The 14,675-nt window shown below is 59.5% G+C and overlaps 7 protein-coding genes across 7 annotated transcripts; 1 reads left to right on the top strand and 6 right to left on the bottom strand.

Moving 5' to 3' along the window:
- Positions 1-69: 69 nt before the first annotated feature.
- KL911_004155 (uncharacterized protein) lies at positions 70-3,054 on the top strand (the record flags this gene model as incomplete). The annotated part of the gene is made up of 1 exon (XM_043199415.1): positions 70-3,054. The coding sequence occupies one exon, from the start codon at positions 70-72 to the stop codon at positions 3,052-3,054; it is 2,985 nt and encodes a 994-aa protein (XP_043052979.1).
- Positions 3,055-3,122: 68 nt separating this feature from the next.
- On the bottom strand, positions 3,123-4,670 carry KL911_004154 (uncharacterized protein; the record flags this gene model as incomplete). The annotated part of the gene is made up of 1 exon (XM_043199414.1): positions 3,123-4,670. The coding sequence occupies one exon, from the start codon at positions 4,668-4,670 to the stop codon at positions 3,123-3,125; it is 1,548 nt and encodes a 515-aa protein (XP_043052978.1).
- A 182-nt stretch (positions 4,671-4,852) lies between these two features.
- On the bottom strand, positions 4,853-6,702 carry KL911_004153 (uncharacterized protein; the record flags this gene model as incomplete). Its single annotated transcript, XM_043199413.1, has 2 exons — positions 4,853-6,586; positions 6,658-6,702. The coding sequence occupies 2 exons, from the start codon at positions 6,700-6,702 to the stop codon at positions 4,853-4,855; spliced, it is 1,779 nt and encodes a 592-aa protein (XP_043052977.1).
- A 195-nt stretch (positions 6,703-6,897) lies between these two features.
- KL911_004152 (uncharacterized protein) lies at positions 6,898-9,531 on the bottom strand (the record flags this gene model as incomplete). The annotated part of the gene is made up of 1 exon (XM_043199412.1): positions 6,898-9,531. The coding sequence occupies one exon, from the start codon at positions 9,529-9,531 to the stop codon at positions 6,898-6,900; it is 2,634 nt and encodes an 877-aa protein (XP_043052976.1).
- Positions 9,532-9,587: 56 nt separating this feature from the next.
- Positions 9,588-10,592, bottom strand: KL911_004151 (uncharacterized protein; the record flags this gene model as incomplete). Its single annotated transcript, XM_043199411.1, has 1 exon — positions 9,588-10,592. One exon carries the CDS (start codon positions 10,590-10,592, stop codon positions 9,588-9,590), a length of 1,005 nt encoding a protein of 334 aa, XP_043052975.1.
- Positions 10,593-10,647: 55 nt separating this feature from the next.
- KL911_004150 (uncharacterized protein) lies at positions 10,648-12,819 on the bottom strand (the record flags this gene model as incomplete). Its single annotated transcript, XM_043199410.1, has 1 exon — positions 10,648-12,819. The coding sequence occupies one exon, from the start codon at positions 12,817-12,819 to the stop codon at positions 10,648-10,650; it is 2,172 nt and encodes a 723-aa protein (XP_043052974.1).
- Positions 12,820-12,888: 69 nt separating this feature from the next.
- On the bottom strand, positions 12,889-14,589 carry KL911_004149 (uncharacterized protein; the record flags this gene model as incomplete). Its single annotated transcript, XM_043199408.1, has 1 exon — positions 12,889-14,589. The coding sequence occupies one exon, from the start codon at positions 14,587-14,589 to the stop codon at positions 12,889-12,891; it is 1,701 nt and encodes a 566-aa protein (XP_043052973.1).
- Between the last annotated feature and the right edge of the window lie 86 nt (positions 14,590-14,675).

The following is a 14,675-nucleotide window of genomic DNA, read 5'->3' as shown; positions in this document are numbered from 1 at the left end:
GCGAAATACGAAAAATTGGCAAGAAAAATATTTGCGTCGATCGGCGGAAGCTATAGTTTCTTTCTCTCCATGTCTGATCCGCTTTTCGAGGCCGTTTCCGACGACGAGCACGTCGAATCCGAGCTCACCAGGCTGCTGCAGGAGGACCGCGAGACAGAAGAGCTCACGGTGCCGGTGGTAGTCCGCGAAATCGAGCCTGCGCCGGTGCGTCCTGCTTTCGCGGGCCGCGAGGACAGGACCATCAATCTCACGCTTAGCCTCGGCTACCAGCGGCAGATCGTCCAGGATCTCGTCGAGGACGACGGATTGGTTATACTGGGCCGCGGTCTGGGGCTTGAGACCATTGTGGCGAACCTGTTGCACGTTCTAGGGCTGTCTGTGATAGAGGACAAAAAGAGCCTGGTTCTGCTGGTGAACGCGAGCGATGCCGAGCTATACAAGATCGGCGAGGAGTTGCGCGAGCTGGCATGGCTTGACGGCAAGGAAGAGGCCGTCTCGTTTCTGTCTGTGAGCCGGGACCCTACCACGCTGGACAAGCGACGCCGGTTATACGAAAAGGGCGGGATCCTGGCCATAACCACGCGGGTTCTGGTGACGGACTTTCTCGGAGACGTCCTGAACCCAGACCTTGTGACCGGCATCGTGATTTTGCATGCGGAGCGCGTCAAGGAGTACTCGAGCGAGCGGTTTATTGCCAATTTGTACCGGAAGAAAAATAAATGGGGGTTTATCAAGGCGCTCTCCGACGAGCCGGAGAGCATGGGCGCTGGGTTCCAGCCGCTGTACACGCGACTGAAGTACCTGCGGCTCCAGAAAGTTATGCTATGGCCGCGGTTCCATGTGGACATAACCAACTCGCTCAAGTCGCGCAAGCTAGAGAACAAAGTCACCGAAATCAACGTCCAGATGACAGACTACATGCTGAAAATCCAGACCGGGCTGCTTGCGTGTATGGAGGCATGCATAAACGAGCTAAAGCGACATAACCCGGAGATCGCGTCCGAGTACTGGACGATCGAGAACGCGCTGGACGACGAGTTTGTGCGCAGCATCCGCGCCACACTCGACCCGTACTGGCACAGGGTCTCGTCCACGACAAAGCAGGTGCTGTACGACTTTGCCACGCTGCGAGAGCTGCTCGGCCGGCTGTTTACGTGGGACTCTGTGCAGTTCTACCAGGAGTTATCGAGTATCGTGGAGGCGAACAAGCCGTCGGTAACGAACAACAACAGGACTATGGCGCCATGGCTGCTGTTGGACGAGGCCATGACGGTTATATCGTGCAGCAAGGCCCGGGTTTTCGATAAGGTTCGCGACGACGACGACGCAGAGGCCACATATTTGCTGGAAGAGCTCCCCAAATGGGAGCAGCTGGCGATGATTCTGGACGACATCAACGAGGAAAAAAAGCACGGTGACCACACTGAGGACGGGCCGGTCCTGATCATGTGCTCAACAGCGCACTGCTGTAACCAGCTGCGCAATTTTCTGGTGAGTTATAAAGAGTACCGCGCCGGCAACCGTACCGGGTTCAGTGCGCGCAGGCTGATGGTGCGGACTTTGAAGCAGCATCTGGCGTGGAAGAAAGGCACGGGCAGCCACACGGTGAAAATCCAAAAGGAGCTCAACAAGGTCTCGAACCAGGCCCGCGGCGACATGGACGACGACGTGGCGGTGTCGCGGACGTTTGTACGTCGCAAGGCTGTGCCCAACAAACGGCGTCGTGCGCGCGGCGGTGCAGTTATGACGTCGTATAACCGCATGCTGAGCAAGACGGAAGGCGACGGCACCGTGGACGACGCGGTCCACGAGGCGATGGTCGATCTGCTGGAAAACGAGGTGGGCGGTGACCTTAGCGACGACGACGTCAAGCAGGAGGACCCGGGCTCTGTGCCGCCGGAAGAGGTTGGGGAGTCTATGGACCATGCGGAGCAGACTCCGGATTTCGAGGAGGTGCGCTCGCACGGCATAACTTTCGAGTACGTGGACCGCGCAGACCAGGTCATCATCGAGAAATTCGACGCCAAGGCCAGTAACTACCTGCTAGAGGAAGTGATGCCGTCGTACATCATTCTGTACGAGCCGAATTTGGCCTTTATCCGGCGGGTCGAACTGTTCCAGTCTTTGCGGCACACAAACCCTGCCCGGTGCTATTTCATGTACTACGGAGACTCCATCGAGGAGCAGGGCTATCTGAACAGCATTAAGCGGGAGAAGGACGCCTTCACGCGACTGATCAGGGAAAAATCGATGCTGCCAAAGACGTTCATAACCGACGAGGACGAGAGCGCTAGGTTCCTGCCGACGCTGGCGCAGAGCACGAGAATCGCCGGCGCGAACCCGCTCGACACGAAAAACAAGGTCGTGGTCGATGTGCGGGAGTTCCGTTCGCAGCTGCCTTTTCTGTGCTACCTGGCCGCCATGGAAGTTATTCCCTGCATGCTCACGGTCGGCGACTACGTGTTGTCGCCCAAAATATGCATCGAGCGCAAGTCGATTCCGGACCTGGTCAGTTCGCTGAAAAGCGGCCGGTTATACCAGCAGTGCGAGCAGATGTTCCGGTACTACGAGCTGCCGACGCTGCTGATCGAGTTCGAGGAGGGAAAGTCGTTTTCGCTCGAGCCGTTCTCAGGCTACCGCGACGGGCGGCCGCTGGGCGCCGGCCCGGGCAGCACGTCCTTCCAGCAGGACCTGCAGCTGAAGCTCATGATGCTGCTGATTGCGTTTCCGAGCCTGAAGATCCTGTGGACGTCGTCGCCGTTCGAGACCGCGCGGCTGTTCCGGGAGCTCAAGCTCAGCCAGGACGAGCCGGACGTGGACAAGGCGATCAGCGCCGGGCTGAACCCGCTGTTCGACAAGGACACCTACTTCAACGACACGGCGATCGAGCTGATCCAGAACATCCCGGGCATCAGCTCTGTGAACGTGCACCTGATCATCAACAAGGTGCGCAACATCCGCGAGCTGGCGCAGATGAGCGAGGCCGAGCTTGCGCCTCTTGTTGGACAGGAGGCCGCGGGCAAGATCGTGCGGTTTTTTGAGCGCAGCATATAAGAGGAGCGACGAAAACGAATATAAATCTGTCAATTGCAAGCTATAACCTGGACTGGAGCGCCGTCCTCCTAGCCGTTGACCAGCGCGTCCACAACGCCCGCCGCGTACAGCGCCTTCTCCTCCTCGGACCGTCTGGCCACGACCTGCACGCACACGGGCATCTTGTCCCAGTCCGCGTCGCCGTCGCGCGCAGAGTCCACTCTGCCCACCGGCACCACCACGCACGCGCAGTCGGCGATGTTGAACGGCGCCGTGTACCGCGGAGCCGACGACGTGTGCGGCTTGAACCCGGCAGACCACCAGATCGGGCAGATCAGCACGTCGACGCCCCATTCTTTCCACGCCGCGTAGAACTCCTGCTTGCACTCGTACACCTCTCTGCTGACCTGCCACCACTGCGTCACATCCAGCGGCTTGTCGATCCCCTCCTTGACAACCAGGCTCCTGACCAGCTCCATGTCGGGCTCGCCCGTCTGCGCGAGCGTCGTGGCGATCTCCTCGTACGCGTCTGCGCCGTAGACCTTGCCGATGGTGTCGAGCAACTTTGGTTGCAGGTCGAAAGCAACATTTTTGGTCTCGTGTGCGGCGGCCTGCAGTTTTTCCGCGACAGCGCCCAGGCACCGCAGGATGGCCTTCTGCGGCGTCTTGACGCCGTCGTCCGTCCAGAAGCCAAACCGCAGCTTGCCCCCAAAGCTGTCCGCAGGCTTGTACGGGATGGCCAGCACCTTGGGGTCTGTGTTCCACAGCTCTGCCTCCACAATCAGCCGGAACATCAGGTGGACGTCCGCCAGGCTCGTGCCCATCGGGCCGATGACCGACGGAACAAGCTCCTGCCACGCGTACGAGTTGGTCACGTGCATGTACGAGATCCTGCCCGTGGACGGCTTGAGCGCGTACAGGCCCTGCGCCGCAGACGGGATGCGGATGCTGCCGCCGATGTCTGTGCCGAAGCCCAGCACGGAGCCGCCCGCGCCGATCAGCGCGCCCTCGCCGCCGCTGCTCCCGCCCGACGACATGTTCACGTTGACGGCGTTGTGCGTGTAGCCCATGAGGTTCGAGACCGTCTCTGCGCTCATCATGGCGATCGGGACGGTCGTCTTCACGTAGAAGACGGCTCCCTTGGCGAGCAGGAGGTCCGCCAGCACGGCGTTCCTGGCCGCGGGCTTGCCAAACCGCGCGCAGTAGCCGATCGACGAGTCCTTGCCCGCCAGGTCGACCTGGTCCTTGAGCGAGACCGGCACGCCGTGCAGCGGGCCCACGGTCTTGCCGTGCGCGGCGTAGTACTCGTCGAGCTGGCGCGCGCGCGCGAGCGCCTCGTCAAAGAAGATCTCGACGCAGCAGTTGAGGATCTGGTGCGCGAGCGCGGCGCGGTGGCAGAACGCCGTCGCAACGGCGACCGCCGTGAGCTCGCCCGCCGCGATTTTGCACGCCAGCTCGGCAAGCGCGAGCCGTGTGATCTGCTTCTCTGCCTCGGGCAGCACCGTGTCCAGGTACTCCCTCGCGTTCACGTAGCCCGCGTCCAGCATCTTGCGCTTGAGCGCCGGGTCGCGCCAGGCCGCCGGAATCGCCTCAGCAAGCAATTTTTTTTTCCTTTCTCTTATCTGCTGCCACGACATGGTCGCCGCAGCCTGGCCACGAACAGCCGTATATAAGCACAGCGAGCGATGAGCATGCTGCAGGGCCGGAAAGGGAAATCGTGCGCTCTCATTCGCGGGCGCATCGAAAATCCTAAAACAGGCTTACTTCCGACGCAGGATACAGGTCCCGCATATCTTATCGCACCACCCGCGTGCCCTATTTAATCCGAGCAACAGCAGTCTCCAGCGCAATGACCACTGCGATTCTCGAACAGAGCTACGGCTACGGCTTCGTGCTGGGCATCGGCGCGGCGTTCGCGCTGCTCATGTCGCTCATCACGCGCGTGCTGTCCAGATACCTCGGCCAGGTACAGAACTCCGAGCGCTTCACCACGGCCTCCAGAAACGTCGGCTCCGGCCTCATTGCCTCGTCCACGGTGTCTGCGTGGACGTGGCCCGCCACACTGCTCTCGTCCGGCGCGTGGAGCTACGCCCACGGCGTCTCCGGCGGCTTCCTCTACGGCATCGGCGGCACCGTCCAGGTCACCCTGTTTGTGTTTGTGTGCCTGCAAATAAAATCCAGGGCCCCTGCAGCTCACACCGTTTCCGAGTGCTTCTCCGTCCGCTTCGGCCCGGTCGGCCACTGGGTGTTTCTGTGCTACGTCTTTGCCACAAACGTGCTCATCTCGTCGCTGCTGCTCCTCGGCGGGTCCCAGGGCTTCTCGGCCACCACCGGCATGAACGTCGTCGCCGCCAGCTTCCTGCTGCCCCTCGGCGTCATGGTGTACACGGCGCTCGGCGGCCTCAAGGCCACGTTCATCTCGGACTGGATCCACACGGTCATCATCTACATCATCCTGCTCGTCGCCAGCTTCAAGATCTACTGCTCGTCGCCGCTGATCGGGTCGCCGGGCAAGATGTACGACCTGCTGCAGGAGGCCCAGCACACGTTCCCGTCCGCGACGGGACAGAGCTACCTCAGCTACAGAGACAGCACGATGCTCATGCTCACGTGGACCGTGTGCCTGGGCGGGCTCAGCTCCGTGTTCGGCGACCCGGGCTACTCGCAGCGCGCCATCGCGTCCAGCTCCACGCAGGTGTTCCAGGGCTACACGCTGGGCGCGCTGTGCTGGGCCGTCATCCCCACCGTGATCGGCTCCTCGGCCGGCCTGGCGTGCCGTGCGCTGCTCTCGGACCCCCACTCCCCCACGTACCCGAACGAGCTCTCGGCCCAGGAGGTCAACAGCGGCCTGCCCGTCATCTACGGCCTCTACGCCGTCATGGGCAAGTCCGGCGCCGCCGCAGGCCTCATCATGCTCTTCATGTCCGTCACCAGCGCCAGCAGCGCAGAGCTCATCGCCTTCTCCTCCGTCACCACCTACGACGTGTACAGAACCTACATCAACCCCAAGGCCTCCGGCGCACAGCTTGTGCGCGCCGCCCACATCGCCGTCGTGGGCTTCAGCATGTTCATGGCCGTGCTGTCGGTCGTTTTCAACTACGTGGGCGTCACCGTCGGCTGGCTGCTCACCTTCAGCGGCATCATCGTCAACCCGAGCGTCTTCACCGTCGTGATCACGCTCTTCTGGAGCAGAATGACCAAGTGGGCGCTCGTGGTCGGCGCGCCGCTCGGCACGCTCACCGGCGTCCTGTGCTGGATCGCCGGCGCGTACTGTTTCGGCAGCCACGTCGTCGACAAGGACACCCTCAACATCACCAAGGCCACCTTCATCGGCAACTGCACAGCCCTGTTTTCGACACCGCTGTACATCGTGCTCATCAGCCTGGCGTGGCCCGACGCGGAGCCGTTCGACATGAACACGTTCCGCACGAGCATCAGCCTGGCGGACGACATGGACCCCGAGGAGGAGCAGGCGGCCGAGCTGCCGGCCCACGAGCAGAAGAAGCTGCGCTCGCACATCTGGGCCGCCGCCGTGATTAACATCGTGCTCGTGCTGGGCGTGTACGTCGTTCTGCCGCTGGGACTGTACGGCAGCAACCACGATCTGAGCAAGGCCTCGTTTACCGGGTTCATCGTGGTGGTTTTGATGTGGCTGCTGGTGGCAGCCATGTACATTATTTTCTTCCCGCTGTGGCAGGGCCGCCACTCCATCAAGGTGCTGCTACGCGGGCTGGCGGGGCGTGGCCCGTCAGACGGCGCCAGCTCTGTGGAGGTGGTCCAGCTGCCGCAGGAGCAGAAACTCTAATTATGGAGCCGCTACGGAGAACTTCTCGCCTAGTCGTGGAGCTAATAGCGAAAAATTAATTAATTATTCAGAGAATCCTGTAGTCTCACCAGCAGCTTGGCCGACTCCACCGCCTGCACAGAAATATCCGGCGGCAACGACGGCGTCATGAGCGCGCCCAGAATGGACTCGTCCGCCGGAAACAGCTTCGACACCGAGAACAGCGTCTGCAGCTCGTCCCTGGCCCCCGCCGAGACCGCGTGCGCTATCGCCGTGCGCAGCAGCACGTTCACCAGCTCCATGCTCTTGCCCGAGATGTGGATGTACATCAGCTTGTTCTCGTGGTTGGTCTTGGCGTAGATCGCCGCAAAGATGAACGCCAGCTTGAACAGGTTGGTCCCCACGAGCTCGGGCGAGCTCAGCAGCCGCAGCGCCACGTTGTGCGAGAACTGCGCGTCTTCAATCACCTCCGCCACAAGCACGCTGCCCAGCAGCAGCTCCAGACACGAGGGCAGCTTGTCGTTGAACCGCTCGATGCCCTCGTAGATCACGTGCAGCGGCAGCGCAGAAACGAAAAATCCCATCGTGCGCACCACCAGCTCGCCGTTCTTGCCCTGGTCGTACGTCTGCATCAGCGAGTTCATCTCCGGGTCCAGGTTCTCGCGCGCCAGCACAGACGACATCATTTTCTTGTTGTTCAGCGACCCGCACAGCACCTTGGCCAGCACGTCGATCGCGTGCAGCTGGTACTTGCCCTTGCCGGCGTCGAACCTCGGCACGTAGAACCCGGCTTTCTCGTCCTCTGGGTCCAGCGGAACGCCGAACGCAAGACACAGAGCAAGAACTAGAAAAGCTTCCTTCGTCGAGCGCAGCTCGATCGCGTGCGAGAGGTTGGCCAAGGTCATCAGCGTGTCTTTCATCAAATGCACCTTTTTCCGTGCAAACACAAAACCCTCGGACGTGCCGAGCGATGCTATCAACGCATAGATAAAGTCGAGCAGCGACGAGTTCGCCGCCATGAGGTTGTTGTTCGCGACGCCCTGCGAGTTGCTCACAAACGACAAATTGCGCAAAATCATCGACACCGTGTTGAGCTCCTCCACCAGCATCAGCCGCCTGTCCAGGAACGCCTTGGCGTAGATGCGGCCGGAAAAGTCGTCCGCCTCTGCGCGTGCAGCTTCCAGGAGCTCCAAATACGACGGCAGACAAAATGGCGCCACCAGCTTCTCGTCCACGTCCGACGCAGGCGTGTCGACGCGCGGCGGCTCCTCAAACACGACGTCCGCGTCGGACTCCTCGACCTCCAAGTCCTGGCTCTCGTCGCCCACCTCTTTCGACGTGAACGAGTCAACCACGACCTCGACGTCCTTGTCTCCCTTCAGCCGGCCGCTGTACTTTTCAAAGACCTCGTCTATTTTGTTTGGCTTGAAATACCCCGGACGCGCGTCCTCGGACGTACCTCCGCGTTTATCCAGATTGCCTGAAACGAGCATGTCCAGAATGTCTGTGCCAACGCGAGCAAGCGCCTCAAGCAGGCCCATACACTCGCTGAGCGGCACGACGAGGCTCGGGTCCGACGTAACGATCAGCAGAACGTTCAGCGCAAGGTTCACCTCGGCGTCGATACTTGACAACAGCGACAAGGTGAGCGCATTCAGGTCAATCTTGCCGAGCTCTGGCACAAACAGGAACACAGGCTTCAAATGGTCAACCTGCTCGCCGAATGCAGACAACGCCTTCAAATCGTGGCCCCCTACCTTGTCGAGCACCCGTTGGTGCGGCACGTAATTGCGAATGAAGTCGGGGACAAAATTTGCGTCCGGCTGCGGCGTCGCGTGGCGTGACTCTGCAGGGGCCGGCGACGGCTCGCTCGCACGCTGGTCCCCTGGAGTGAACTTTGTCTCCTGAACCGAGGCGGGCGTCGGAGCGTTGAAAACAGGCGGCGTCTGGTTGCTGGCACTGGTCGGCGTGGCCTGCTTGGACTGCATCTGTTGCTCGAGCTGCTTTTTCCGCATCGACAGCTCCTTCATCCCCTCCGGTGTGTTGGCATACAGCTCGAACGGAAGCAGACATTTGTGGTACATCTGGACAAACTCGCGCAGCAGCTGGTTGTTGTCTGGCGGAATGCCAAACTTGCTGGCCACAGGCACAATCTTCTTGGACCTGAGCACATTGTTGAACCCGCCAAACTTCACCATCACGGCGTAGATCAGGAATAAGTTCATTTTCTTGCCCCCAATGACCGGATATCTCTCAGTCAGGGGCGTGTTGTTGCGGTTCATAAACTCTTCTAATAAACACATGAAATTGTGCTGCTGCTGCATCTGCATCTGCATCTGGCGCTGCTGTGGAGTGTTGGCGTTCGGACTGTTGTTGTGGGAGGGCACGGGACGGTGTTGATGGTACTGCTGAGATGGCGGCGTGGGTGCCGGCGCAGACGCTTCGAACGGGCTCTGCGTGGGAGGCTGGGACGGGAGAGCGTGCTGCTGCTCCATTGGAGCGCCAGAGTTGTTCTCAAACACCTGCGGCGAGAAAGAAGACACGGTCCCCCCAGACATCGCCTCCTCGCTAGTGTTGAAAGTGTCGCCCGGCCTCTCGGGCTGGGGCGCAGCCGCCTGCGGCTGTGTGGGACGCGACAACGACGGGTTATCTGGGAACGTCAAAAAGGCCATTTCGTCGTCGCCGCCCTGCTCGTTCCAGAATTCACTATTCATGGGAGAATAATAATCTACAGAAATAACTACACATTATTTTTCGACTATTTATTTTATCAGAAGCCGGGTAACCACGACCACCGCCGGCTCTTCCTGAGCTGTTTCTGCAAGTTCCTGTAGTGCTCGTACTCGTTCCAGCACGAGCGATCGCCGAAGTTGCAGCCTGCCATGTTGACCAGAAAATCGCGGTCTTTTTCGCTGTAAAAATACTGCGGATCGTCTCTCTGTTCCGCACAGGCTCCCGGCGGAAAGCTGTTGATAGCTCGCAGGGGCACGAACCCGACGCGTTCTCTGATCCAGGGCTGTGTTCTGTATAGCGTCTCCAGACAGTCCTGTTCCTTGTGCTCCCAGGTCATGTGCATTTGCTCGTAGAAAACGGGGTCCCACCAGACGTCCAGCAGAAGCTCTGTCCATTCAGAGCGTCTCACGAGGAAGCTGCCTAAATTAAACCCTCCGCAGTCCTGGGCCAGCACCAGGTCCACGGGAGCATGCTCGACGTCCACGTACGGCGAGTCCACAGAAATATGCAGCGGGTTGTGGTACGACAGGTCTCTGTAGGTGCGGTTTTCGAGGTTCTTGAACAGGTACTCCTCGAGAGAGATCTGCGGCTCCATGATGAATGTGTGCAGGTCCAGCCACCAGAACCATTCGGCGTCCGGGTACTGGCGCATGGTCTGCTTCAGGATATCCGCCTTTTCCCAGCCCTCGCGCCATTCGTGGCTGTATCTTCTTTTCAATGCTGTGTCTTTGATGGAGAGGATGTAGCCGTGCTTCTCGGCGTATTCGCGCTTGTTGGCGATCGACGACCGCTCCACCGACCACTCCTGGGGCGTTTTCCATCTCTGCACGCCGCCGCCCTCGTTCGCCGCCAGGATTATCACCACCCGCGGGCTCTTGTGGTAGTGCGGCAGGAGGAAAAACAGCAGCAGGGGCAGCAGCAGCAGCAGGTACGGCCGGTGGCGCACGTAGCGAGCCGCAAGCTCCAATCGCAGGAACCGCGACTGGGCCGCCGGCTTGAGGGTCTTCGAATATGGCTCGGGGGCCGCGTACGGGTTGGACATCGCACCGTAGTATATTTATATTATTTTTAAAATAGAATGAAAAGGTCGATCGTCGCTAGAGGCTCCGGAGCAGCTGGTCGAAGTCGGGAACAGTCGCAGCACCGCCCGTGTAATTGCCGTCGACGAGGTTCGGCACCGGCACGTGCATTAGGTCGCCAAAGTCCTGCATCTTGAGCATCCCGTCGAGGTCGAAAGGCGAGCTCGTCTCCGCCGTCGGGTCGGCGCTGAACGTGAAGTGTTTGAGGAAGTCTGAGTCCCTGACGTTGGCCATTTCCGTCGGGTTGCTGATGTGTGCAAGCCACTCGCTGATGCTGTCCTGCGAGCAGTCCGACACAGACTCGCTGCCCGTGCTTGGCTGTGTCTCCGGGAAGTGCTGCAACGAGTTGGTGGCAGGGTCCGCGACCGGCTGTGTGTCGTTGGCGGTCGAGTACTTCGCACGCTTGCGCGGAATGAACGGCGCGTAGTTCTTCTGGTACATCTGGAACGGCAGGAAGTTCTTCAACTCGCGACGGTCTTTCTCCAGCTGGTCGTCTGCGCCCTCGAACGAGCGCGCCTCCAGCTTGTGCTCGATGCGCGCGCTGATCTCGTCGTTTAGACGGTCCAGGAAGGTGTCTGTCGCGTCGCCCACCTCGAACGAGGACCGCAGCAGCTTCAGCCGCTTCCTCTTGTCGTGGTACACCTGGCTCACCACATAGTGCGCCATCTGACCCTGGAGATACTGTTTGCCGTATTCTTTCATGGAAAGCAGGTTCATCTGGATGCAGTCGTCTGCCATCTTGGCGATCGTCGCGTCCTTGTTGAGCAGCTGGCACATCATCGTGAAGGAGCTCGAAAAAATGCACTGCATGTAGATATTCGGGCACGGAGCGTAATTATTGGACTTGAGCCACTGGCTCGAAATCTGCGAAATCATGAACGCGCAGTGGAAAGTCAGTCCCCACGACGAGACGTTCTGCAGCGACTCCTTGTCCCTGTTCTGAGCCGCCAGCTTTTTGTACTCGCGCAAAAGATTCACCCGGTGGATCGTCAGTAGCAGCAGATAGTAGTACATCGTGATCAGCACCGAATGGCACGTCTGCGACTCCGGATCGTCCAGCTTGAACACCAGGCGCGCCGGAAGACTCTCGAACCACTTGGTCACGAGCGTGTCGCACTGTTCCACGTCCCTCCACAGCAGAAAACCGTCCGCCGAGTTGTCGTTAGATGACGTAATATCGATAAGCTCGCCGATGTTGATCAGACTTCGGAAGTAGTCCTGGCTCTCCTTCTCGAACTCGTCGAGCGCAAACAGCTCGTGCGAGTCCTTCGAGATCGCCGTCTCCGCCTTCGACACCAGGCACGCGCCGCTGTGCCAGAACACAAACATGCGGTCACGTGCGTAGATGATCCACCACAGCCTGCGGTACATGTTGCGCTTGTACTGAGGCAGCCGCGGCTGTTCCTGGTAGAACCGGTTGTCCTGCGCGACCTGGTGCGCCATGCGCAGCCACGTGCGCCCGCTGGTCCCCATCGCGTACTTGGTCATCTCCGAGATGTGTGAGAGCACCAGGTACGTTTGAACGAGCGCGATCGGGTCCTGCTCCACAGACGCGTCCACAAGCGCCTTGGTTCTCTTGTAGAACACGGCCGTGTACTTTTCGTACGTGCTACGCTCGTGTTCCGTCGCGAGCTCTGCCTTTGCAAAAATCGAGCCGATGCAGAGCAGCGCCTGCACCAGCACTAGCGACGGCAACTCGTCCAAATTCTGGTAGTCTCTGATGAACCTGCCGTAGTCCAGGATCAGCGTGCACTTGTTCAGTCTCTTGAAGTAGTAGTCGAACAGTTTCCAGCAGGTGACCTGGTCTGGCAGATTGAAGCACCCGAGCTGTGTCATGTACTGCAAATCCAGGTCGTCCAGTTCCGTTTCATAGCCCACGACATTTTTGTAGAACTTGGACGCCAGCTCGTTCACCGCGGGATAGAGAACCATGTTGACTGCGCGGCTCTCCGTCTGTGCTGCGGAACGCATGAACTTCTTGGGCGAGAACTTGATCACGTTCAGGAACTTGTCCTGCGTCACAAAATACGTCATACCGTCGGCCTTCTTTCTGCGCTTGTGGAGTACGCACTGGGACTCCACCTTCAGCTCCTTGCACTTGCTGCACGGCGTCCCGGTGATGCCAATATCGCATTTGATTTTCCGCCGGTGGCATATGTCACACGCCGCTCCCCCCTTGCGCTGATCCATACCGGTGGTGACTTGCAGTTTTTTTTTTTATTTTTTTATTTTCTTTTTTCGTCTCCGTAACTCATTAAGCTATATATCGTAGGTTCTCCGGAACGACTCCACGTTAAGGCCGGGTTTCACCTTGTCAACCAGGTCGCGCCGGTCCATCGCCAGGAACGCACGCTTTAACGTCTCGATCAAACTCGTCGACTGGTTGCTACGGGCCACAGATGAAGACCCGTCAAGCGACTCCACCTCGTGCATGCTCAGTCCTGTGAGCAGGTGATCCACAGCGTCGCGATACATCCCCATATTGATGAAGGAAACACCCAGGTTGTACCTTGCTCTCACAAAGTTTGGGTTCAGCTGCAAAGCGCGCGAGTACGCCTCGATCGCCTGCTCAGGCTTGTTCGAGTTCGCCAGCGACGCTCCCAGCCGGTTCCAGGCCAGTGCGTCATTTGGATTGTGCTCGATGGCCGCCTGGAAACAGTCCAGCGTCTTGCTGTACTCCTCCATGGAGTAGAACAGCACCCCAAGCCCCGTCTGGACCTCGGAGTCCATGTTGGCCCCCTCGGGAGACAGCTGCGCGGCCTTGATGAATAACTGTGTCACACGCTTGTTCAGCGAGAACCGGTCGTCCGCCTGGATGTCCGGGTTCGCGCTTCGTGCGCGCTCGGCAACCTCCGGGTACTTGGTCTCGATCCATCTCTCCAGCGTAGCAAAAGCTGCGTTGTCGTACCCTTCGTTGATATACGAGATTGCCAGAGTCATGAGCGCAACAAGATTCTGAGGCGACAGCTCCAGGCACTTCTCCAGCGCTGCTATTCCAGCAAGCTCTTTCTCGTTCTGGGTCTGAACCTGGCCGAGACGCAGCCACGCATCGACGTGGCCGGGATTCTGCTCGACAGCAGCCTCAAAAGCCAGCGCAGCCTCGCTGAGTTTCGCACCGCTCTCCATCAGCTTGATGCCAATCTCGTAGGCGTCCGGGTTGTTCCGGAACTGGTTATTCTCCTCGAAAGTGTACTCGCCGTAATTCAACCTTGTCTGTGCGTACTTTTCGAAATCTTTCTCCCACTGCGCCTGGAACTCGTCGTTGCTTAGCATGTTGTCCGCGTAGGTCTCCTGGATGTTATCCCACACTTGGTCAAACGCGCTCTCCTGTGCAGAAACCGTCTCCTCCACTGGCTGCTGCGTCTCCGCCGTGGCCTCCTCCATCTCCTCCATCTCCTTGAACTGCTGCTCCCAGTCCACCTGCTGGCTTGTGTCCTCTTGCACCAAGCTATTTGTCATGCTGCTGGTCTGCATTAGCCCGTTCGCAGTCGTGAATGGCCTCAACTGCAACCGTGGAGCCATCCCCATCGGCCTCATCGAGGTCTGGCTAACTGGAGACGGACTGTGGGTAACCTGCGACGCGGCCGTGCTCTGAAACTCCGAAGCCCACCCGGAAACTTGCGGCCGCCCTTGTCCGTGGACTTGCAAAGGCACCTGGTTCTGCGCACGCGGGCTACTCAAAGCAGGGGCGGCCTGCGTTTGCCGGTCATGCTGGATCATGCGCAGCTCGTTCGCCATCGGCTGAAAGTTGAACGGCGCGCCCTGGGTCATAAACTGCTCCATGTGTGCTCTTTCTGCCTCTTTCATGGCAACAGGTGCTCTGATTTGAGCACTCTGACGCGTATCGTGAGCGCCGTTGCGGAGCGCCTGCTCAAGCGACGTGTCGTGCTGCGACTGCTTGAAGAACTGCGCCAGAGGATTGGCGTTGGCAGCACACTCCGATCCTCCCAGAAACGACATATTGCTAGGTTGTGCTGGGTCGGGGTGGTAGGCGATTTATAAAATTTCTCGGCTGCGGTTCCAATTTCCGCTTGCGGGCCCCACCC

This window comes from Ogataea haglerorum (assembly GCF_019207285.1).
Source record: "Ogataea haglerorum isolate 81-453-3 chromosome Unknown 81-453-3_NODE_12_length_311171_cov_96.283249, whole genome shotgun sequence".
In the NCBI taxonomy this organism is placed as follows: Eukaryota; Fungi; Ascomycota; class Pichiomycetes; order Pichiales; family Pichiaceae; genus Ogataea; species Ogataea haglerorum.
The sequence above is the reverse complement of the archived record's forward strand: the minus strand, read 5'-3'. Positions and strand labels throughout refer to the sequence as shown.